This window comes from Vulpes lagopus, chromosome 14 (assembly GCF_018345385.1).
Source record: "Vulpes lagopus strain Blue_001 chromosome 14, ASM1834538v1, whole genome shotgun sequence".
Taxonomy (NCBI): domain Eukaryota; kingdom Metazoa; phylum Chordata; class Mammalia; order Carnivora; family Canidae; genus Vulpes; species Vulpes lagopus.
The window spans coordinates 9,973,863-9,998,468 of NC_054837.1; the positions used below are offsets into that span (position 1 = coordinate 9,973,863).

At 55.4% G+C, this 24,606-nt stretch overlaps 1 protein-coding gene across 3 annotated transcripts in view; it reads right to left on the bottom strand.

The window, feature by feature from the left end:
- Positions 1-19,814, bottom strand: part of PPM1F (protein phosphatase, Mg2+/Mn2+ dependent 1F) — a 31,222-nt gene extending 11,408 nt beyond the window's left edge. Inside the window, exons 1-5 of one of the 3 annotated variants that reach the window (XM_041728808.1) lie at positions 19,451-19,814; positions 12,331-12,577; positions 7,797-7,939; positions 2,542-2,744; positions 1,735-1,923 (exon numbers count right to left, since the gene is read on the bottom strand). In XM_041728808.1, coding sequence (XP_041584742.1) covers positions 1,735-1,923; positions 2,542-2,744; positions 7,797-7,939; positions 12,331-12,527 — 732 coding nt within the window. In that variant the 5' untranslated portion in view covers positions 12,528-12,577; positions 19,451-19,814. Of the gene's footprint in view, positions 1-1,734; positions 1,924-2,541; positions 2,745-7,796; positions 7,940-12,330; positions 12,578-13,953; positions 14,025-18,234; positions 18,672-19,450 lie in introns of those variants that run through there. The other 2 variants (XM_041728809.1, XM_041728810.1) reach the window with 2 other exon arrangements.
- Between the last annotated feature and the right edge of the window lie 4,792 nt (positions 19,815-24,606).

The following is a 24,606-nucleotide window of genomic DNA, read 5'->3' on the forward strand; positions in this document are numbered from 1 at the left end:
TTCTTCTTTATTTTATTTCTTAAAAATATTTTATTTATTCATGAGAAATCCAGAGAGAGAGGCAGAGACATAGGCAGAGGGAGAAGCAGGCTCCATGCAGGGAGCCCAATGCGGGACTCCATCCCAGGACTCCGGGATCACGCCCTGAGCCGAAGGCAGATGCTCAACTGCTGAGCCACCCAGGTGTCCCAACTTTTCTTCTTTAAAAAAAAAAAATGGGGGGGGGATCCCTGGGTGGCTCAGCAGTTGAGCGCCTGCCTTCACCCCAGGGTGTAATCCTGGAGACCCGGGATCAAGTCCCACATTGGGCTCCCTGCATGGAGCCTGCTTCTCCTCCCTCTGCCCATGTCTCTGCCTCTCTCTCTCTCTGTGTCTCTCATGAATAAATAAATAAAATCTTAAAAAAAAAAGTTAGAAAAAGATTTTTTTTCAAGATTTTAAAAATTTTTAAGTAATCTCTACACACAATATGGGGGCTGAACTCACAACCCCGAGATCAAGAGTCTCACTCTTCTGACTGAGCCAGCCGGGTGCCTCTATTTTCTGAGGCTCTGACAAATTAAGGTACTTACTAATCCTGGAGAGAGTGCCCCTCCCCGGACAGGCTGATCCTTAAAGACAGCAAATGTCTGCCCCGAGCACACAAACTTCATGCACAGGCCAGCCAGCCGGTGTGAACCCATGTCCTCAGCCACCTTCTCTGTCTCTCATGCCAGGCTCCTTCCCCTGGCCTGTACAGCTGGGGGCAGCCCCAGTAGCAGAGAGCCCAGAGGTTATTCAAACTATCCAATCCTTTTTTAAAGAATGTTTTTAAAAGATTTGAGAGATGGAGAAAGGAAGAGAGAGAGCAGGAGTGGGGAGACAGGGCGGGGGAGAGGGTGAAGCAGACACCCCGCTAAGTGGGGAGCCTGACACAGGGCTTGATCTTAGGACCCTGGGATCATGACCTGAGCTGAAGGCAGACATTTAATCGACTGAGCCACCCAGGCGTCCCAAGAAACTATCCAATCCTGAACATGTCTACCCTGCCTCTCCCAGGCCTTCCTGTGAGGCCACCGTGAAGGCTCCGGCCATGCTGTGTTCTCTGCCCCCTGACCAACCCTGGTGCCTCCCCATGTGGCCCTGTGTGGTAGGGTGTCTCCTCTTGGGCACTATGAGTAACAAAACTCCTCTTTCAAGGTGGTGTCAGTGCCTGTCATCTTGCCATACCTAATTAAAGCAAAATCCTGGGCACATTTTAAAATAGGCTGCCCGGGGGCAGCCCAGGTGGCTCAGCAGCTTAGCGCCACCTTCAGCCCAGGGCATGATCCTGGAGATCTGGGATCAAGTCCCACGTCGGGCTCCCTGCATGGAGCCTGCTTCTCCCTCTGCCTGTGCCTCTGCCTCTCTCTGTGTGTCACTCATGAATAAATAAATAACATCTTTTAAAAAAATAAAAAATAAAACAGGCTGCTTTCCCTGTGAACCCTCCACACCCACCAGAGTGGGGCAGGTCCATGTCGCTGTGGGGCCAGGAATGCTGGACCAGAGGCAAGCCTGATGCTGCTTTTATTCAAATGAAAGACAAAAGCCCCCTTTTACTGTAGGAATGAAGAGACATGAGGGCCAGCAGAGTTTAGTGAGGACCTTCTAACACCACCAATCGCTTTGATTCCTTTCCCTCTGCTGGACAGGGCCTCTCTCTATGGCTACTGGCCCACAAACAGCACGCGAGGCCCGCTCACTGCTTCTCACCTCTCGCTTGGCTTTCCAGAGAAACATCTCATCGGTGTGCCGAAAGGCTTCTCTGAGGGCTCCCGCGGGGTCCGTGAGCAGCTCCGGCTGGCGGGCCAGATTGGTGTGCACGTGCACGGCAGCGTACTGTGCGGCGTCCACCCCTCCGTGACCATCGAACACGGCAAAGTAGGCTCGGTCCACGGGGTCCTGATGGGGAGTGCAGTGGGAGTCACACTGACCTCGCCCCGACCAAGGCTGCCACCCAGCCGGAGGCTCTAGTCTGTGGGTGGAGCCCAGGCACTGCCTGGGGTGGGTCTGGGAAGAATCAGCATGGCCTGTGCCATCAGACAGGTCATCCTGACTCAAGCACTTAGTAGCTGCAAGATTTGCAAAAGGGCAAGGCTCCAGAGCTTCGGTTCACCATCTGTAACGAGTTGCTGGAGCACATAGAATGAGGGATGGTGTAGCAGGTGGCTCCCAGCACCTGAGACAAAGCAGCGTCAGAACCATGAGTCTGGGGTGAGTCCTGGGGCCTCCCTTATGACAGACTCAGGTAGATCCTTCACTTTCCTCAGTCCCGTAGCTGGGAAAGCAAGGTGGCTGGTGGTTGCTCTGGCCCAGAAGTAAGTGCTGGGGCAACGAATGGGGCCTCCCAGACCCCCGATGAAGTGCCTGGACTCAGTACCTTGGCCTTCAGGGGACAGCTACAGGGATCACTCCTGCCTCAGCTCTGGCTGGCAGCTCTGCTCGGAACCCCCACACAAGGCCTCCTAGCCTGCTCCGACTGGGGCCTGGGAGGAGAAGCACTGGAGGTGGAGCACTCACCGACAGGCCGAAGAGCTGATTGAAGGCGGGAAGGCACACATGCCGGTCCTCCATCTTGCGGCGGGTATTCCGGATGGCATGCATGGAGACCAGCCACTGCCGCTGAGGAACCTGGGCAGTTGAGGGCACCTGCTTCTGCCACTGGCTGCATACTTCCCAGAGCTGGTTAAAGCAGCTTCGTGCCAGGCCCTTGGCATCCAGCACTGATGGGCGTGAGAGAGGACTGTTAGGGAAGCACCAAGGCGGGCCAGCTGGGCCCCACTGACTCGGCCTGCCCCCCTTTCCCTGTGGCCCCTGTGGCTCTCCAGACAGCACCCACCATAGGCTGGCACAGACCCCACCAAGCCCATCACCCCGGGGCCATTCTGAGCGCACCAGCCTAGCAAACTATGCGTGACGGTCTGTGTCATCGGCACTGAGCACAGTCTGGTTTGGCAATATGCACAGGAAGGAGCCTCCCGTCCTACAGTGAGCAATTCCACTCATGGGAGCCCACCCCAAGGAAACAGCCAGAAATGCAAAGATAATTTCAGAACAAAGTACAAAATCATTTATAATTGCACATTAATTAGAAGCAATATATATCCAGTGACAGAGTAAATTATGGTCTATTCTCTTGATGAAGAATTAAACTGCTATTAAACATGATTTTCGCAACTAAACAGGCAACTGCCACACGGCCCAGCAACTGCACCCTTGGGCATTTATCCCAGAGAAATTAAGACTGTGCTCACACAAAAACCTGCACGCCCCAGGGTTCACAGCAGCTTCACCTGTAATAGGCAAAAACTGGAAATGGCCCAGGTGTTTTTCACCCTGTGAATGGATAAACTTTGGTACATCATGGCACGGAATACTACTTGCAGAAGGAAGGAAAGAAGAAGCTACTGGCACGTTATAGACACCTGGATGAATCTTCAGAGAATCAAGGCAGAGTGAAAAAAAGCCTATCCCCAAAAGTTATGTACTCTATGATTCCATTTATAGGCATTCATGAAATGACAAAATTATAGAAATAGAAAAGATTAACGGTTGTCAAAGGTTAGGGATGGGGCACAGGGCATTAGGGTGTCCATTAAGGATAACCTGAGGGATCCTTTTAGGAGGAAATTGTTCTGCATCTTGACTATGTCAAGATCCTGGTTGTGGGGATCCCTGGGTGGCTCAGAGGTTGAGCGTCTGCCTTTGGCCCAGGGCAGGATCCCGGAGTCCCGGGATCGAGTCCCACATCAGGCTCCCTGCTTGGAGCCTGCTTCTCCCTCTGCCTATGTCTCTGCCCCTCTCTCTGTCTCTCATGAATGAATAAATAAAATCTTAAAAAAAAAAAAAGATCTTGGTTGTGATATTTTACTGTAGTTTTTAAAGATGTTACCATTGGGAGAAACTGAAAGGATGCATGCAATCCCTCTGTGTTAGCTCTTACACAGCATGTAAGCCTACGGTTATCTCCAAGTTTAATGGGAAAAAATTAAAGGGTAAAACAAAAATGGACTTTTGTAGAGTGTGAGAGCATGTAAAATGCTGGTTGCCATAATAAGGAAAAACATTAAGAAAAAAATGCAATGGGAAAAGAACAGAAAACCCCACATACAGTTTGATCACAAGGACATGAAAAAGCCTTCAACTGTTTGGATCCAGAAAATAAAAGGCAAGAAAAGCGTACAATCGAAATGTCAGCAGTGGGTGTCTGCAGGTGGTGGTTCTACAGGTGATTTGTTTTTTTCAGAATACTTTTTTGGTGCTGCCTCAACTTTCTGTGACAAGTGTGAGCCCCAAATGATGGTTTCAAAATATGTCCATAAATTCTCTGATGGTTGACTGGGAGCCCAGTTCTCTCTCTTGAGCATGGGCCTTAGCGACCAGCTCCTAATAAACAGAATGCAATGGAAGTGTCCATGAGCTGCTTCCTAAGAGGTGCTACGGCTCCCATCTTACACATTCTCTCTTCCTCCCTGTCTGTCTCTGTCTCTGTCTCTCTCTCCATCTCCCTGGTGAATCACTGGCCCTGAGGGAAGCCAGCTGCCATGGTGTAAGGACGAATGCGTAGCCCTGTGAAGGGTCCACATGATGAGGGAGTGAAGCCTCGTGCCTACAGCCAAGTGACTGAAACCCTTGGAAATGGAAGCTCTGCCCCACTGGCCACAGGCTCATGACCATGGTCTCGGGAAACCCTGGGCCAGAACCACCAGCTCAGCCACTCCCAAATTCCAGACCCACAGAAACCATGCGATAAGAAATGTTTGTTTTAAGCCATTAAATTTTGGGGGGCATTTGTTATGCAACAACAGGTAATAGCTCCTAAAACACACATGCACACAAATCCCAAATCCTACCTAAAGCTGCCTTCTAAAGAAAAGATTAACAAGGAACAGGTCCCAAGGAATGCTTAGGTGGCAAGCCTCGGTGACTCAGGTCATCTCCACATACTAAACCCTCCTGGGAATCTTGGTGGCCCAGGTGTATGAGGCAGGTACAGGTGGGTCAGGCCAGGCATCAGAGGGGGATTCAAGGGCAGACCCCCAGGAGAGCTGCAAGCCACACTGGAAGGACTTGCGGGGGTGGAAGGGAGGTATTGAAAAAGGAAGAGCTCTGGCCCAAAGGTGGAGGACACAGAACGAAAAGAGAAGGGCAGAGGCCAGGGGAGGCAGAGAGGGTCTGTGAGCACAAGAGGCCACGGCAAGACACGTGTGAGGGAATCCACGCATCAAGGCAGAGGTACTAGTGTCTGGAACTGGCCACTGTCGCCGCATCTGGGACACAGGTGCCCATCAGGGGTTTGGCAAGAGGTGGGGGACCAGCAGGGCCGGCCCAGGGGGCTGTGGGTACAGGAAGGCTCAGCTCGGGACGACAGGTCCACACGCACTTGGCTCAGTGAACCCCTGTCAACCGGTCGGAGGCCCCTCGCTCAGCTGGGCTGTGCCACGGCCTCCGCAGCCCCCTCCTTCCCTCGGCTCTGGATGGCTGGGCTCAGATGACCGTGCGGCAGGGCTCCTTCCCTCTCCCTCTGGGCTCCGCTTCTATCAGGCCTGAGACACCCAGGGAGGCACAGGGACCAGGTACTCTCTTGCCTTAGGTTTGTGCTACCGTTCCTGCCAACATGTTTGAACCTGAATTTCAGCTTGTGCAAAGGCAATCATGCCGACGATAAGCGATGGATAAGCAACCGGAGGCGCGGCTCGGCCTCCTGATGCCACCGCAGGAGCCGCCGGGGCCTCATCCTGGCGCCCACAGGACCGGCTCACTGGAGGGGCCCGGCTGGCCTTTCGGCCTGACCCAGCCACACACGGCTCTTCGTCATACCGCTGCCCTTGAGCAGTGGTGCTTCTAACACGCGCCGTGATGCCAATTTTGCAAGAAGGGCTTCGAGATGACAGACCTTACTGCGTGCTGCTCCGGTGACAGGGATGGCTGACCCAGGCCAGCCCACGCCGCACGGAGGGCGGGGGCAGGCTGTGACTTCCTCCCGGCGGGGCCCAGCCTCTTCCCCGGCCTGGGAGCCCCCACGTGGAGCGTTCCGGGGCCTGCTACCAGCAGGTGGCGCTGGGTTCCCGCCGGGACTCTGGGGTGGGGCCCTCCCTTTGTGGGGCGGGAGCCTGCAGGCTTTGCTGAGGACAATGGCTCCCTGTCACTGGGGCCCCGCCACCTCCCAGGCAGGAATGCGAGGCCCTGCGGCATGGAATGTGGGCAGGAAGCCGTGGAAAAGGCAGGGGACACGATGGGAACTCAGCACTGGCTGAAGCGAGGGGCCCGCGTGGCTTTGTCTTCTTTCTCTGCGTCCCCGACCCCCACCCCCCTTGCTTTGCCCTCAGTGCTCGCACTAATGCTAAGCTTCAAGTCACACAGATAACAAATATGGGACAAGACGCAAGTAATCATAAACGATATATAAGAGGACCGGATCAACAAACTCTATGGCAGTCTGTCCCCCAACCCCATGCAGGAGTTCGCTTTTCACGGTTTCGGGTACAGGCCATCGACTGCGGTCTGGAAAGGGGACCATCCTCCTGATGTACTGTCAGAGGTCAGTGGTAGCCTAACCCTACACTGTAACCCTCCATCCTTACCTCCCTTCATCTTATCACGTAGGCATCTTACCATCTCCGTCATCACCAGCAGGGTGAGAACGGTACACTAAGATACTTAGAGAGAGGACGGCCACCTTCGTAGGACTCTCATTACAGCATGTTTTACTGTTCTATTTTAGTATCAGATATTGTTCATCTCTTATTGTGCTTCGTTTAGAAATTAAAGTTTGTCATAGGTATGTGTGTATAGGAAAAAATGCAGTATATAGAGGATTTGGTATGATCTGCAGCTTCAGGCATCTCCTGGGGGGTCCTGAAATGTATCCCTCTAGGGCAGCTTGGATGGGGGGGGGGCCCAGCAGTGTAGTGCCGCCTTCAGCCCAGGGCGTGATCCTGGAGACCTGGGATCGAGTCCCAAGTCGGGCTACCTGCATGGAGCTTGCTTCTCCCTCTGCCTGTGTCTCTGCCTCTCTCTTTCTCTCTCTGTGTCTCTCATGAATAAATAAATAAAATCTTAAAAAAAAAAGAAAAGAAATGTACCCCTCTCAGATGAGGGGAGCTAATGTATTAGGAAAGTGAAAGAAAGACACGCAACATAAGAGTCCTGACTTTTTATGATGAAGTTCACTGCCCACTCTGGGTCCCCCTGGCTGTGCGGGGTGGCCCATGGTGCGCCCCACTAACCAGTGTCCAGGGAGGAGGCAGACCGACAGGCCCACCCCAAGCTAGCTCTCACAGATGCTGCTGCGTCTCCACCCTACGGGGTCCCAAGTTGGATCAGCCGAGGCAATAGGCCCAAATGCTGGCATTTTCTCCCAGGTGGACCCGAGGCCGGCCCCAGGAGCCGCTCACATGTCACCGCCTGGCTCCCACGCCACCCTGGGGCAACGTCAGCTGAGACAGAAGAGCAAGTGGGCGACGGACTTACCACGTCAGCTTCCTCCCATGTAGAACGGGAAAAGCATCATCCCCTGGCTGCTTCTGAAGCTCAGGGAGATGGCTGTCATGCTCCCCCTGCCGACCTGACGCTGCTACAAGTGCCTTCTCTGCATCTGACTGCCACTGCCGCCTGCTGCCCGCGACCGCCCTTCCACCAGCAAAAACGGGAAAAGCAGCGGCACCCACTTGAGCCCTGAAATCTGGCAAACTGGCACTTCCGCGCTGCCTGTCCCTTGTCTGGCTAGTGTGTCACCTGCTAGGCCTCCAGGCCAGGGAGGGAAGAGAACTCACAGGTCACAGGGGCCTTCTCTTCCTCATCGTCATCTTCTTCCTCCTCCTGCCTGGGCAACTTCCTGAATTCAGAAAGGTCCGTCTGTAGAAGCTGGGAAACTGCCTCGTGGGCCAGAGATGCAGCAAGTGGAGGTGGAGCGCTCCTGGGGACAGGAACAAGAAGTGAAGGGGGGCTGGCACGGCCCCAAATGCTCCACATGGAGCCCTCCTCTCCACTCAGGGAGGCCCTTCCGGAGGGAGTGACGGCCGCTTGCACCACAACGTGCAGCAACAAGGAGCAGGCCGGCCTCTGAGCCCCAGGGAGCTGGATGGGACATCCACTCGATGCCACTTACCAGGTCCCAAGCTACACCACACATGAGTGGGGGCTGCCGGGGGGAGAAGATGTGTCTGCTGGGCCCGGGGCCGGGTAGCACAAACTGCCCAGTGTCCAGCCTGATGACAGCTTCTGGTCACCAATACTGGCTAGGGACCTCTAGTGTTTCAGGAGTCTTATGGGTTGAACTGTGTCCCTCAAAGTTCATATATTGAAGTTCCAACTGCCAGTGCCTTCGAATGTGACCTGACTTAGATACAATTAGGGACACCCGGTGGCTCAGTGGTTGAGCATCTGCCTTGGGCTCAGGGCATGATCCCAGATCCAGGGATCGAGTCCCACATCAGGCTCCCTGGGAGGAGTCTGCTTCTTCCTCTGTGTCTCTGCCGCTCTCTGTCTCTCATGAATAAATAAATAAAATCTTAAAAGAAAAAAAAAAAGAAACATGCAATTAGAGTGAGGTCTTACTGGACCAGGGTGGGTTCCCTAATCCCGTAACACTGGTGTCCTTCCTTATAAAAAGGGGACATTCAGACACAGATACACACAGCGAGAACTCTAGAACATCTAGAAGATGGAGGCAGATGCTGGGGAAATGAGCCAGAAATCACCAGAAGGAATCAGCCCAACTGACACCCTGATCTTGGATTTCCAGCCTCCAAAACGCTAAGACAATATATTTTTTTTTTAAGAGGCTCGGCCTACATGCGCCGAATCCATAGAAAGTCTCCCCTGGCTTTTGCGCATAAGGAGCCCATCCCAGTGATGCCTGGATGGCTCAGTGGTTGAGCGTCTGCCTTTGGCTCAGGGCATGATTCTAGAGTCCTGGGATCGAGTCCCGCGTCGGGCTCCCGGCATGGAGCCTGCTTCTCCCTCTGCCTGTGTCTCTGCCTCTCTCTCTCTCTCTGTCTCTGTGTCTCTCATGAATAAATAAATAAAATCTTAAAAAAAAAAAAAAAGGAGCCCATCCCACTGGTGGCCCTGTATGTCTAGACATACCCCAACCCCGGAATCTGCCTCCCCATCAGTGGGAAGCCTTCATAGGCCAGAGGATGTGTGTTCACCCTTGTGTGTCTGTCCTTGAGGGCTGGGGGCCAACACCCAGGGTAGCCAGTGATTCTCTGCTGGGCAGACATACCTGGCTTTTTCCCCCAAGGGCAAGGACCTCCCAACAGCTACTTAAATGGGTCCACTTCCCTTTGGGGGATAGGCATCCATGGTGTGTCTATAGATAGTCTTAGGAATCTACTGGGATGGATTTATGATTTTTTTAAAATGAGAGGGTGACTCAGGGGAGAGGCCTCTGGAACTACCTTTGAAAAACAACCAGCCGAGACATGAGAAATGAGTTCCCCTGCCATTTGGGGATTTCCTGCTAACTACTGGGTTTTCCTTTTTCACAGCAGGGAGAAGGGGCACTGTTCCCTTTGCTCCTGGGGAGGTGGTGCTGTGGCTTCCTGCAGGCCTGCAGAGGCCACCGGGGCAGGGAAGCAGCTTCCGGCCCTGGGGACACAGACAATGCCTGGACTCAGGCCACAGGCCTTGCTTCCTGGATGCACCCTCCCACCCCATCCAGGGGTCCCCCTCCCCCCTGCCTCTGCACACCCTCCAGGCACTCAGGCCCTGCAGTGGTCAGGGATCCTAAAGACTCTAGAAGATGCTTCAGTGAACAGAAAGTGTGTGCAAGGCCCAGGTACCCAGCAAATACTCCAGTCCCACCCGCTTTGGGGTTTTCAAGCTTGCAGTCTAGCTGCAGAGATGAAAATGAAGAGGAATAATTATAGTGTAAGGTGTGCACTGTCTGGGGACCTGAGGTGAGACACGGAACTGCTGACAACAAGGGGGAAGACAGGATGTAAATCACTGCGCCACTGGACTTGGTGATCTGACTTCCCAACAGTCTCATGAAGGACACCATTTACAACCTGAGACAGTGCCATGCACCACCCTGCTTGCGGCCCCTTACCCCCAGGGGCCTACACGCTGCCAGGGGACCAGAAGGGAGGGATGGGAGCGCGCCAGGATGCTGCCAGGGGACCTGCTGTGGGGGTGCACCTGACAGTCAGACACAGAATAGATAGCATGTGACCACACGTGTGAACACTGTGTCTGCACAGGGAAGAAATACTAGAAAAGGACAAAAAGAACTGAAAGTAAATCCGTTAAGATGAATAGAAAATATATGACTTGCCTGCTCCGCCATCCTGCTAATTAACGGGGTGCCTGTTCCACACCTGAGCCCAGGGCCTGCCACCAGGGCCTCATGGGGCCCCATGTCACCTCCAGCAAGTCCTGCTTTTCTCCTACACGTAGCCTGAGACACTTGCCCTCCAAGTAACAGAAACTCCTCACCCCCCAAGCCCTGCACCCTGCAGACCTGTCTAGTCAGACCCCTGACTTCTCTCTGGGCAGGAGGGCCCATTACCTGCACCTGCTCCTGCCTGGCTACCCTCCTTTTCCTCACCTCCTTCCATCTCTACTGCCATGGAGCAAAACCAGCCCTACCTTCCGGGATCTTGCCCCTCAGGGTACGTCCTTCCTCTGTGCCTTCCCTCCCCCTCCCAGCCACCCACCGATGACCCTCCCAGGCCTGGCCCTATTGCTTGTCCCTCTCCTGACGCTGAGCCTCTAGCCTGGGGCTCTCCTGTTTCCATCCCCAGGTTATTTCCTCTTTATCCCCTGGACATGGCATTTCTGGCACAGCAGGCCGGTGCTCTTGCTCCCCAGGCTCTGGGCTCACATGCAGTGGCAGCAAGGATACCAACTCTCCCAGGCCTGCATGTCCTCCCACAGCCTCTAAAGCACCCACAGGAGCCCCAGTGGCTGCAGGTGGGACAGATCCTGTGGCCCCAGGCCCTGAGGGAGGCAGAGCTCCGGGAGTCCTTTGCTCCCCCGCACCCAGCAACTATGGCCAATTCTGCTCCACCGACTCACTTTATGCCACCTGCCTCTAAAATATTTCCTCAAAGTGGAACCAAACAGGCCAGGAACGCCCTCTGTACATGCCACACCCTAAAGGGACACGGTCACTGGGCATGTCGGGAAGGATGCAGGTCAGCTCACACTGACCTTCACACTCCGTGACCTGGGTTCCTACACTGTGCAGGGTGAGCAAGAGTCATGAACTCTGTGGGGTCCTAGCAAGCAGGCTCTTAGGGGGGGTGTAGGGATAGAGCTGATCTGCCACAGAGGAAGCACGCTTGAAGAACACTAAAATGCCAGTATGCTGAGGCTAGGGGCATGTTCCAACTTCAGGGGTGACACAGTGACTAGGGACTGTGGGCCCGGCCCCTGGGGAGGACGAGGTTCACACAGATGTTGCATGGGCCACTAGCCTTTACTGTCTATTGCTTTCTTCCTTCAACTCTGCTAAGCTTGTTGCTCTGTCTCAACTCTGCACCTCAGCTGCCTCGCCTGTGACCAGGGACAGCACCATCACCTCTTGGGCCTAGGGGCACTGTGGTCTCTGTGCAAGGCACACGGCCTGGCCCTGCCCCTCCCTGAGGCCTCAGCCAGTCTCTTAACCCACCTGGCCTCTTCCTCCCCATCTGTGAAATGGGACAGAAACAGGATCTACTGCATCTGTTAGAGGTTGAACTGTGCCCTGCTCCCCACCCCCCAAAAGATATGTTGGAGTCCTAACCTGCAGTGGCTCAGAATGTGACCTTATTTGGCATTAGGGTCTTTGCAGGTATAAGATGAGGTCATACTGGAACAGGGTAGGCTCTTAATCCAACAGGACTGGTGTCTTACAAGAGGAGGAGAAGAGACCCAGACAGGGAGGGAAAGCCACGGGAAGACACAGACAAACAGGGCAGACACCACGTGACACCGAAGGCCAGGCTGCAGAGATGCATCTACAGGCCAAGGAACACCAAGGACTGCTGGCAATACCAGCAGCTGAGAGAAAGGCCTGGAACCAATTTTCCATGGCCTTTGTTTGAAAGAGCACAGCCCTGCTGACATCCTGATCTCTGACTTCTGGCCTCCACAACTATGCGATAACACATTTCTGTTGTTCCAAGCCACTGGGCATGTGATACTTTGTGACAGCAGCCCCGGGGAAGGGATGCAGCACTGTCACAGGGATGTAATTGTGGGGCATATTCAGCACAGGGCAGGATGTGGGGGGTAAGCAGCAGTGGCGGTCACCCGCTGGTGCGTGGCACATGCCAAAGCCCTCGCTCCCATCCCCTCCTGGCAGGTACGCCAGCCTACCTGTTGCTCAGGAAGCCCATCGCCAGCTCGGTCAGCTCGCCCTCCACCTCCTCCTTGCTTAGCACAGGTCCCGGGAGCTTCCATGGCAAAGGGGGCTCCAGGCTCAGTGGGGCTGGAAAGTCGCAGAGGAAGGCATCCAGGAAGCCTGGGATCTCCTCTGCCGTGTGGCTGCTCTGCGGTGGGACTCCAGAGGCCATGCCCAGAGCATGCCGGGGGGTCTCTGCTGGGATTCCAGGCGGTATTCACTCTAAGGAGAGGGAGGGTCAGCAAACACATGAGGGATCAGTGTCCTGCTCTTGGGGTAACCGTGCCCTCATCCCCACAGTGCTGCGTGTGCGGAGGCTTGCTTTCTCTCCTTCACCTCAAGGCATCAAGCAGCAGGTGCCACACCTAGTCCAGGGCCTCAAGACAGAAGGGCAGAGCAACTGGCCTCACATATAGTTCAGGGGACCCAAGTAAGTGGGAGCACTAACCCTGGTCAGTGTCCTGACACGGGTCCAAGAGGGGCACTTGGGAGCCCAGAGAAGTGGCTTCAAGAGACAGACCTGGGATCAGAAGCCACATGATGCCCTGAAGGAGAAGCGACAGAGAAAGAAGGCACGTTCCTGGTAGAGGATGGCTGGCAGGTCAAAGGCGGGCAGGAGTGGGGACACGAGGGCCAGACCATCGAGGCAGGAAAACACAGCAGGTAAAGGGGTTCAACCTGACTCTGGGACCTTGGCAGCCAGAAGGTGGGGTAGTGATGCCACCAGGTCTGTGAGCCAAGAGGGGAGAAGGGACATCTGTCAGGGAGAAAAAAAAAAGGGGCCTGGATGGTGCCAGGGCTGGCCCTGTGATGTCTTGGATGTGGGCAGGAAGGGGAATAGGAAGGGGCCCCAGAGGCTGCAGGGCATGATGCCTGGCTGCTCCCTGGGATGCAGGGCATCCCAGGGCCTGGGTGGGAGAGAAGCCGGGAGCTGGGGACATCTGCGATGTGTCTCTCCAACAGGAAGAGTCCTGGGCCTCCTGAGCTCCAGCTGAAGGAGACCCACCAGGGACAGCCCAGTCACTGACCCCACTGCCCCTGAGCACCGGCTTCCATCTCTCAGGCTCTTCTGCCCTCATCCTCAGGAAGGCCACAGGCTTACGAGCTGCCAGGCCCTTCGCATTGCCTGTAATGACCCTGGGAGCCAGGTTGAGCCCTCATTTCAGAGGGAACGCCGAAGCTCGGAGAGGGCAGCCCTTTGACTGCGAATGGCTGATGGGGTCTACAAGGGATTCCGGAGCCCACGCTCCTCACCATCCCACCCAGCTCTTCTCCCACGAGGGCCTCACTCGCACTCGCTCCTGCCCTATCCTTCTCCCCGAGGTCCAGACCTCCACGCATGGCCAGCCCCCCCCCTTCCCTCACCTTGCCCCCCGCCCTGGGTTCATGGGCCAGAGAAGGCCTGTCTGTCAGCCTCCTGCACGGCCTGCCTGGCCTCCCGCTTCTCATGCTCAGGCCTCCAGACCCAAATGGTCCCAGGGCATCTCTCTCCTGGCACATACCCTGTCTCCTTTGCTCTGGGGTAGGCCCCACTTCCTACCCCAAGCCCCTGTGTGCCTCCTCCCCAGCCACCAACCCCGAGCACAGGCGCGTCTCACCCATTCCCCTCTGGCTGGTGCCTGCTGAGGTGGTGGAAGCTGAGCCTTCCTTCCCAGGGCTGGGGCACCCCTAAGGCCTCCATAACGTCCCTCTAGGCAGCCTGCTTTGGGAACAGTAACAGATTGACTGGAGAGTCCAAGCAGCACCCCAAGTTCCAGGAGGAGAATGTGAGGAGCAATTTGGAGGTCCAGTCCCTCCCCAAAGCCTTCCAGCTTCTGAGGAGTACATGCAGGGAGAAGGCATGGGAGAGACTCTTCTGGAATTCTTCATGCCTACAAAGGTTACCAAAGGGCAGCTGTGGACAGGGGTTGGAAATTGGAGGCTGAAGGGACCTGAAACCGAGAGGAGGTGTGAGAGCCCACCCGGCACCCTCAGAAGAGCACACCCATTGGCTTGGCTGTCCTCATCAAGAGCCACTAACTCTCTTTAAAAGGCACCCAGGTGGCTCAGTGGTTGAGCGTCTGCCTTAGGCTCAGGGCGTGATCCTGGGATCTGGGATCCAGTCCCATATCAGACTCCTTGCATGGAGCCTGCTTCTCCCTCTGTCTGTGTCTCTGCCTCTCTCTCTCTCATGAATAAATAAATAAAATCTTAAAAAAGAAAAAAAGCCACTAACTCAGCACAAGTCTTGTGGGAGAATAAAGAGAAAAAAACACAAGAGCCCAGGGTGAAGGGGAGAGGGGAAGTTAAATGTCTAACCTGGGAAGGACCTGCAGGGACAAGGCGGGTAAATGGGAAAAACACAAAAACTCTCTCTTTTGGAGACCTCTCAAAAGTTGACTTTTTAAAGGAGACACAGGAAGAATATAGAAATCAGGGCACTTACGACGGAGGGTTACGGGGACAGATTTAAAATCCTTGCTATCTTCCACATTTACTTGTAAGTAGGAGTAAATACAATGCAGCCCCAGGTTACAAAAGACAACGGGTAAAAAGCTACAGAGACTAAAATAAAGGGGCAGAAATCAGGACAAGAGCAGGCCGGACAATCGTATCATAACCACAAGGGTAAGACTTTGTGAAATGGGGAGATCAGAGAAGGCTGGGAGCCTGCAGGGGGGCGGTGAGGGTCACCTGGAGAGAAGGCAGGCTGCTGTGAGCTGTGGAGCCGGAGAACCAAGCTGGGGGTGGGGGGTGGGGTGGGGGGTTGGGGACAAGAAGATGGCATGACTCTCCCAGCAGGCTCTGACACCCTTCGGCAGAGAAGGAGGCCAAGCCACCTCCTCCCCTTGCCAACAGCTCTGGCCTGTTGCTTGAGGAGAGAAATGCGAATGCAGAGCTGCCCTCATGCAACGGCTGTGGGCGGGAAAGGCCTGGCTCCCTGCAGGCCCAGAAACCAGGCTCTAGTACATCACTAAGACCTAGAGGAGAGGAGAGCTTCCTCAGGCATCTCCCCAGACGCACAGGAGGGCCCTAGTTGGAGAAACCCTGCCCCACAGCGCAAAGCACAGAATGCAAGACCCTCCACCTGTGACATCACTTGCTGGTGGCATCTGCTCAACATCGTGGAATGCAGGTACCTCCTTCGGATGCTGTTTCCTGTGCCTGGAGCTCCCTCCCCCCGAGTCTGCCCCTTTCCTTGGGGATCAGAATCCCCCTCTCTGCACTGCCTCGGTGCTCTGCCCTGTGCCCACTGCCCCTAGCCCAGGCCTGGATGGCAGCCCGTGTGTGACAAGCCTGCTGCATAGGGCCAGGGGAGGGGGCGAGCACGGGCAGGTGCTGTGGGCCTGACAGTGCTTGTGTGCATGCCAGGCCTGCATCTGCCAGGGTGCGGGCTGGCTTATTCGCAGGGCCTGCGCCAGCTGCCCTCCTTTGCTAGACAGGCAGGTGGCCCAGAGCCATCCTGCCTGCTGAGGACCAACCGGGCTTGTTTCTGCATCACCTGGCTGAGACGAGGGGCAGGGAGAGGAGCCGGGACCCGGCTTTCCTTCTTGGGGGCCCAGCTGGCATAAAAGACAAGAGTAATTTCCCTCCTTGGCCTTCTTTTTTTTTTTTTTTTTTTTTTTCAACAAACTGAATCTGTGGGATCACTGGGTGGTGCAGCGGTTTGGCGCCTGCCTTTGGCCCAGGGCGCGATCCTAGAGACCCGGGATCGAATCCCACGTCGGGCTCCCGGTGCATGGAGCCTGCTTCTCCCTCTGCCTGTGTCTCTGCCTCTCTCTCTCTCTCTGTGACTATCATAAATAAATAAAAATTAAAAAAAAAAAAGATTAAAAAAAAAACTGAATCTGTGATATTTGCCATAGAGATATGAGCAAAACAATCCCTGCTCCCAGGAGCCCGGGACCTACAGATAGAGGCACGAAGAGGGTAGGAGAGATTCCTAAGGCAAAGGGGGCCCCGGAGACAGTCCCAGTGCCAGGAGGGACAGGGGACCGTGCTGTGCTCCTGAGTTCTTGCAGGTCTGCCTGGGGCGGACAGAGTCTCAGTGGTCGGCCGGGAGAAAGCAGGACAAGGTGGGGCAGATGAGGCAGGGCTGGTGCAGGGTGTCCCGACTGGAAGCAGGGGTGAGGGGTCCTGGGGAGAGGGACTCAGTCGGATGTGAGTCTGCGCGAGTCATCAAGGACCGGGGGTGGGCATGGGAGGAACACTGGGCTGCCTGCCTCGACCAGACTGGCCAACGTGGCCCACAGTCGGGTCCTCCTGGCTCCCAGAATGCAGCTGCTCTGCACGGCTCATCAGCTGGCAGCCACGGAGGATATAATCACAGCACTGCCAGCTAACACCCGCCAGGGGCCCGGCTGCCCACGCCAATGACACACTTCCTACATCTCCTCTTTCCACCTCCCAGCAACCTGTTGTCACTATCCCCAGGTGGGGGCTGCAGGGGGGGGGGTGCAGCAAAAGACCCGTGCAGTTTGTTCAAAGTCCCTCAGTGGGGTTCACTTTGGGGAGTCTGATGGTGGAGCCTTGGCTCTACACTACAACAGAAACCCTGCCCACCCCTCACTGGTCACCAGCCTGGGGAGTCAGTCTCTCATGACCTCTTCTTTCATCTCTCTGCCCATCACCCTGTTGCAGCGCCTCATCTCCATGCTCCTGTGCCTTGCCTCATGGCATCCCATGTTGCCCCACACCCCAAGACCTCTCTGACCCAAGCTCTGCTGAAACTGTCACAACCCTGGAGTCCAGCACACTGTCTTCCATGTGCTAGACCCCTAAGAAAAAAGTATTTATTTTCTTCTAGTTTATCAGTTTTGACTCATAAGCTCAACAAATGCATATTTGTATCACTGCTCTTTTCTTGATCTTTAAAAAAGATTCATTTATGCATCTTAGAGAGACAGCGCACACATGTGAGCACACACATGTGAGCACGGGCAGGGAGAGGAGGAGAATCCTCAAGTAGCCTCCCCGCTGAGCGCAGAGCCTGACCCACAGGGCTCAGGGCTCCATCATGACCCAAGCAAAATCCAGAGTTGGCCGCCTAACCGACTGAACCACCCAAGCGCCCCAACTGCCTCTGCCGAGAGGTATGGACAAAATACTTGTTCGGAGTCCTGCTTGACCTGGGAACCCAGGCATAAAGCAAAAAACAGCAATTCTTAAGAAAGAAAACTACATCATCGTTATAACCGTATTGCCTTCCTTATTAAAAATGTTTCTGTAAATGGAGGATCTTATTTCTTTATTCATAAGTAACCCCTGGGAAGAATATGGTATAAGTTTTCCAGATCTTTTTCTACACACGTATCTTTCTTCTTTTTAAAAAACTTATGTAAAATACATGTGACATACGGTTTATCATTCTGCCCATTTTTCAGTCTCCGGTTCTGTGGTATGAAGCACATTCACACTGTTGTGCAAACAGCCCGTTTTAGGAGCTTACTTTCTCACTAGATACCACACTCCCCAAGTCAGGAAGCCACCCCTGTCCTCTGAGGCATTAGCACAGCCCTTTGTGCCTGGTGGCTGGCAAGGGTGATGGCAGAGGGAAGAGGCTGGCCACCTCCTGCCACTGCCAGTGGGGGGTATGGGCTGCGATAAGCAGCCCGAGGCCTGGCACCTTCAAGGAGGAAGTGAAGATAGTCTGTGGAAGACTGATCAGAGGAGAAAGCTTTTACAGACAGGGGTGGCCTCAGGCAATATCGCAAAGGAATTCTACAAATGTACTCCTACGGGGCTTTACAGCTTCCAAAGTGGTATTCAAAGTGGTATTTGCACAACCCTTCTGAGAGGTACGAGCTCTTAGCTCACATTGCAGACGCAGAGATAGGCTCGGGGAGGGTAAGGAACCCACCTAACGTCCCACAGGTAGGAAATGGCAAAGCCAGACTCACATGAGGTCTTCTCAAGCCTTTGGCACTTCCAGCTTGGTGGTGGGAGGAAAAGAATGAGATATGACAACAGGCCAGATACGGGCATAGAGGCCAGAAGCGAGGTGCCCTGAGGTGGCGCGGTTGGTTGAGCGTGCAAGTCTTGGTTTGTGCTGGAATCGTGATCTCCGGGTTGTGAGGCTGATTGAGCCCTGGGGTGGAGCCCAGAGTGCAGGGCTCAGCGGGGAGCCCGCTGGGGTTTCTATCTCCCTCTGCCCCCTCCCCTCTGAAATAAATAAATCTTAAAAAAAAAAAAAAAAAGGCCAGCAGTGAGCTAGAGAGGACTTCAGAGGCTGGCCTTACTTTCTATCTCCCAGGGTGGGAGTACAGCTCAGCCCACAGACCTGCCCCAGGAAATCCCACAAGGACGAGTGTCACCGGGCCATGTGTGCTGCTGGGTGGAGGCTGGGGGGGGTTGATGTGAGTCCCTCACCATCAACTAGTCCCGGCTACTGTGAGGCCCTGCATTAAAATCCCTAGTCAGGTGCCAGTTTTCCCTACTGCACAGAGGTTAAGGGGCTTGCCGGGGCCACAGAGCCTCCAGCGGTGGAGTCACCTCCGGCCGAGATCTCCAGCTCACACCTAAGACTGAAGCTGCGGCAGCCCAAGCACTGGCCTTAACTACATCTCCCGCTTGCAATCACTTGGAGGAGGGGGGGGCCACGCGGGGGACGGGCCGTGGGTCGGGGCACGTGGGCACAGATGTGGCCCCGCAAAGGTGCAGGCGCCGGTGGGGCAGGGGCGGGGGCAGGGCAGCGGGCCGGCCCGGAGGCTGGGCACGGGGGCTCGGCCGCGGGCCACCCAGGGCCCGTCACCCCTCAGCATCCCTGCCTCGCCCGCTCGGTGCCCACCTGGCTGCGGCGTGGCCACACCCCCGCCGGCCCAGGGCCCCCCGGTTCTGCACCCTGGCCGCCCCGGCCCTCCGATTCTCTGCCTCGGGTCCCCCAGACCCCCCACTGCGCCCTCCGCTCCTCGGCCACCCCCCTCGGCCGCGGAACCCCCCGGGTCTTTCGGTCTCGGCCTCCTTGCCCCCCGGCCCCCTGCTCCGCTGCCCCCGGGTCCTCGGCGCCCCGTTTCACCGCTGCACGCCTCAGGTGCCCACCGGAGCCGCACTCCAGCGCGGCGGGCCCCGGGCCCCGCGCCCCGGGCCTCCCCGCCCCCGGGCCCCCCAGGCCCTCACCTGCTACTCCGCCGCTCGGACCCCGCGAGCCGCTCTCGGCCGGCCCCGCCCACTTCCCGTCCCCCGCCGCCGGGCTCCGCGCAGGCGCAGGCGCAGGCGGGCGGGCGGGGTCGGGCCTCTGCTGCCCCCTGGCGGCCGCTCGCCCGGTGGTTACAGGCGGGGAAGAGCCGCGCGGGCCCCCTGGCTTCGGGAGCAGGACGCTCGCGGCCCGACTGACGGCTTCAGTTCTCGAGCCGTGGGGTGGGGGGTGGGGGGCCGGGGAAGCAGCCCCTACCGCGCCACGGCCCGACCCCCGCAGCAGGCGCCGCGGGCAGCCGGTGAGCGCCGAGCGGGGATGCAGGCCCAGGCCCGGGGCCCGGCTGCCCAGAGTGGGTGCATGGAGCCTGCTTATCCCTCTGCCTGTGTCTCTGCCTCTCTGTGTGTGACTATCATAAATAAAAAAAAAAAAAAAAAAAAAAAAGCAGGAACAAGATGAGTCCTGGAGCTGCCACCTCTCTGGCTACCGCCTCTGGTTCCCTGTTTGTTTTTTTTTTTTAAGATTTTATTTATTTATTTATTTTAATTTTTATTTATTTATGATAGTCTTCACACACAGAGAGAGAGGCAGAGACACAGGCAGAGGGAGAAGCAGGCTCCATGCACCGGGAGCCCGACGTGGGATTTGATCCCGGGTCTCCAGGATCGTGCCCTGGGCCAAAGGCAGGCGCCAAACCGCCGCGCCACCCAGGGATCCCAAGATTTTATATATTTATTCATCAGAGAGACAGAGACAGGCAGAGACACAGGCAGGGGGAGAAGCAGGCCCCCTGAAGGAGCCCGACGGGGGACTCGATCCCGGGTCTCCAGGATCATGCCCTGGGCGGAAGGCAGATGCTCTGCCGCTGAGCCCCCCAGGCGTCCCTCCCTGTTCCATTTTCAAAGACCCTTGTGATGACATTGGGCTGCCCAGATGATATGGATAATCTCAGTATTTTCAAGTTAGATGATGGGGTGCCAGGCTGGCTTAGTGGGATGGGCATCGGACTCTTAGTTTTGGCTCAGGTCACAATCTAGGGGTCCTGGGATCAAGCCCCATGTGGGGCTCCTCAATTACCTGGGAGTCTGCTGGAGATTCTCTCACTCTGCCTCTGGCTCGCCTCCCACACACCCATGGGCTTTCTCTCTCTCAGATGGATAAGTATAACCAAAAAAAAAAAAAAAAAAAAAAGTTAGGGGCATCTGGGTGGCTCAGGTCATGATCCCAGGGTCCTGAATCGAGAGCCCTACATCAGGCTCCCTGCTTAGAGGGGGAGCCTGCTTCTCCCTCTCCCTCTGCCACTTTCCCTGCTCATTCTCTCACTCTCCCTCTCTCAAATAAATAAAATCTTTAAAAAGTTAGATGATGTGAAATCTACATTTTGTCTGCAACCCTGATTTTCCTTTGCCATGTAATCTAACACAAGTTCCAGAGATGAAGTCATGGACATCTTTGGAGGGGACATTTTTCTGCCACCCATGAAAATGTTTCCTTTTATCTTATTCATTTTTTAATTTAAAAAAATTTTTTAAATTTATGATAGTCACAGAGAGAGAGAGAGAGAGAGAGAGAGAGGCAGAGACATAGGCAGATGGAGAAGCAGGCTCCATGCACCGGAAGCCCGACGTGGGATTTGATCCTGGGTCTCCAGGATCGCGCCCTGGGCCAAAGGCGCTAAACCGCTGCGCCACCCAGGGATCCCGAAAATATTTCCTTTTAAATTTTTTTTTTTTTTTTTTTAATTTATGATAGTCACAGAGAGAGAGAGAGAGGCAGAGACACAGGCTGAGGAAGAAGCAGGCTCCATGCACCGGGAGCCTGATGCGGGATTCGATCCGGGGTCTCCAGGATCGCGCCCTGGGCCAAAGGCAGGCGCCAAACCGTTGCGCCACCCAGGGATCCCAAATTTTTTTTTTTTTTTTTTTTTTTTTTTATGATAGTCACAGAGAGAGAGAGAGAGGCAGAGACACAGGCAGAGGGAGAAGCAGGCTCCATGCACCGGGAGCCCGACGTGGGATTCGATCCCGGGTCTCCAGGATCGCGCCCTGGGCCAAAGGCAGGCGCCAAACCGCTGCGCCACCCAGGGATCCCAAAATATTTCCTTTTAAAGCTGGAAGAAATAAATGAACTTTTAGATCAAGGATGTTTTAATATCTGTATTAATATATTCATCTTTATATCAACACAGTCATACGATAAAATTTTTTTAAATTTTAAAACATTTTTATGGAAGAAGGGACCTTGAAAGTCGTACTGCAGCCCCACCTCCTTGACTTTCAGGTCCACATATGGGCCTGTCCTTTCCAGGAATCATGGTCTCTGGGGCGCTTCGCTAACAGGAGGGATTCAGGGAAGCAAGAAACCTTGGAGAACTAGCAGTTGACTGATGTGAAAGGAAACCATTTTGGGTAGGGGTGAGCCTGGCAGGCAGGGGGTGTCTAGGGAGAGAAAGCAGGGTGGGGAGGGATGCTGGCTCATGCCTTTCTCCTATTTACACCTTCCTGGATCCTATAACCCACCCGTCAGTGTGGTGAACCCAAGCAAGGCCTGAGGTTACTTCTTATAACTTGTCCTACTTTGGACATGTTCCTTGGCTCATCTGAGCCTGTTTCCTTACCAGAAAGATGGGAACCGGAGCAACCAACCTATCTCATGGGGTCGTTGTGAGATCACTGCATCTGTGTTTCTCAAGTCTGGCAGCAGAATGAGGATGAAGTTTGAGAACCACTGCACGGGTGAAGGGGTGCTTGGGACGATCTCCTGCGCCGGGAAGGGGGGTGCCCGTGAAAGCTGGTACACCAGCAGGCCTCTTCAGCGTGGGCCCTCGTTAGACTCTTTGAAGCACTGAGTCCACCGAAGGTCGGTGGCTTAGAGATGACAGCGAAGCGAGGCACTGCCATTGGCCAGAAGCTGGCCCCTTAGGCGGCACTAGGCCAAGCCACTGCTTGTGAGATTACTGTGCCCTGTGGCTTGTCAACCCCACCCTGTCTGCATTCCATCACGCCTCAGCTTCTGGCTCTTGGCTTTCACCCTCATGAAAAGAATCTTTCAAGTCACTCACCCCACCCAGCCGCCGATGTTGGGCCCCGTTTCTCTTACCAGACCGCCGCTGGCGTAGACCATTAGACCACATGGATTTCCCAAAGCGTTCGGCCTGGGTTTTCCCCCTGCCCCCTCCAACTGAACCCTCTCCTGGTCCCCTAATATCCATTATTCTGGAACCCCACCCCGAATCCTCTACTCCCCTGCCATAGGACCTCATGCGTCTGCAGGAAGTTATGCCTATCTTCGTGCCCCATTCCTTTACGCATTGCTAGACTCATCATAGAGCCAGGGGGACCTTGCTCTTGAAACCACCAGCGATGCTGTGACGTTGGAAAGAAGGTACAAACCTTACCCCTGACTTCCAGGACTCCCGCTTGGCTTCCTGTTTCTAGCAGTGCTGCTCTCTCAGAGCGGGCCCTCAGCTTCCTTGGCGTACTTTCAGGTCTTCAAGGACCTGACTGATCCAGGACAGTGGGGGTGAGGGGGTGGGGGGTGGTTCATATATGTAGGTCTGTGGTACCTTTTCCTGCCTAGCAGCCCTGGAAGGGGTGCTGCACTCAATTGAGCAGATGCGCATGAAGTACCTAGCGGCAATGTCACTAGAGTCTCAAAGTGTCAGGAATGGGTATGGTTCAGGACAATGGCCATGTCCAGTCAATTCAGCCGGACAACCAGGCCCTGCTTCTGTGAGTCCTGCACAAAGGCCTGGTCCGCAGGAACTCTGCCCCCTGTTCCCCCAGAGCAGGCCAGCCTGAAGCTACTGGCCTCCCTGACCTCAAGGGCAGAGGGTGCGGTCCTGAGGAGCACGGAAGGCCGTTCCAGCCAGAGGGGCCTCCTCTCTTCCTGTCCTCCTGCCCCTGTAGCCACACGGGAAGGGCTGTATGCTGTTGGATCATAGGAGATGAAGGGACCCGGAAGGCAGACTCCAGCTTTGAATGCCAAGGAGATTCATACGCAGTAGGCGGTTGTGGAGAAAAATTAACGAAGCCTTTGTGATTAGCCCTCCTTGGGGCTGAGCCTCTGTGCAAAATCCCGGTAAGGAACAGCTGGTTTGGGTTTAAAGCCTAAGGTACAGTCTCTGCCCCAGTAAGTCACTCTGGCCATCTGCCTGGGCTGCCTTGTGTGGGATCCCAGGGCAGACTGGAGTTGGGTCTCCTTCCCATGGAGAAGGCCCTGGGTCCACCCACGATGTGATAGGGTGGCAGAGCAGTCACAGCCCTGTGCCAGGACACTATCTCCAGCAGATGCGGCCTTGCCAGTGCCCCAGTCTGGTCACAGCCAGAGGGGAGGAGAGGAGCACAAGCATCCTAAGGGTACCCATTCCCCTGATGCTGCACCCCAGCTTCCCGGGAGCCTGCCCTCAGGTCACCGCATCCCCTCTGGCTCATTGTAGGTTTTCTTTGAACTTCTAGAGTGTTTTCAGTGTTCTAGGGACACTTGGGTTGGTTCTTTGGGGCCTCCCGAGAGGGAGCCTGGAGGGTACAGTGCTTGCTTGGAATGCTGGGTGGTCACAGGTGTATTTATGGAAACTCTTCTCGGTGCCTCGTATGTTCCAGTAGACTGTGAATCTGCTCCCCAGATGGGGAGTCCACGTGCAAAACACTACTGACCTGTCCCTCACAAAGTTGTGTTGCACTGCACCCCCGTGAGAGAAGAAGTGGGGCAAGGGAAGCACGTCGGGGATGGCAGGCTACAGAGTAGTTTGGCTGATGGATTCAGGCAGGCAGATGGCTGCAGTGGGGCTCCCTGTCACTGACCATGGCACCCCTGCCAAGTTCCTCCTGGTAAGTGGCTGGCCTGCCTCTGTCTCGGACAATAAGGGCTCATGCGAGAAATGAGAACAGGTCCTGGGAGGCCATCAGGGTTGGATGCACCACACAGAGCTGCTCAGAGCTGCCATCTGACTCCAGTCAGCTGCAGCGACGGTCAAGGTCCAATGAGGACTTCCTTCAGCCGGGCCTCCTCCGGCAAGCCTCCCCCCTACACCTGCCTGGGGTGACAGGCAGTTGGTGCCTTACTTTCTTCTTTGCAGACATCGGGACGCTACTTGTGCACACAGCAACCATGCCGTCCTGCACATACTGAAATATGATGG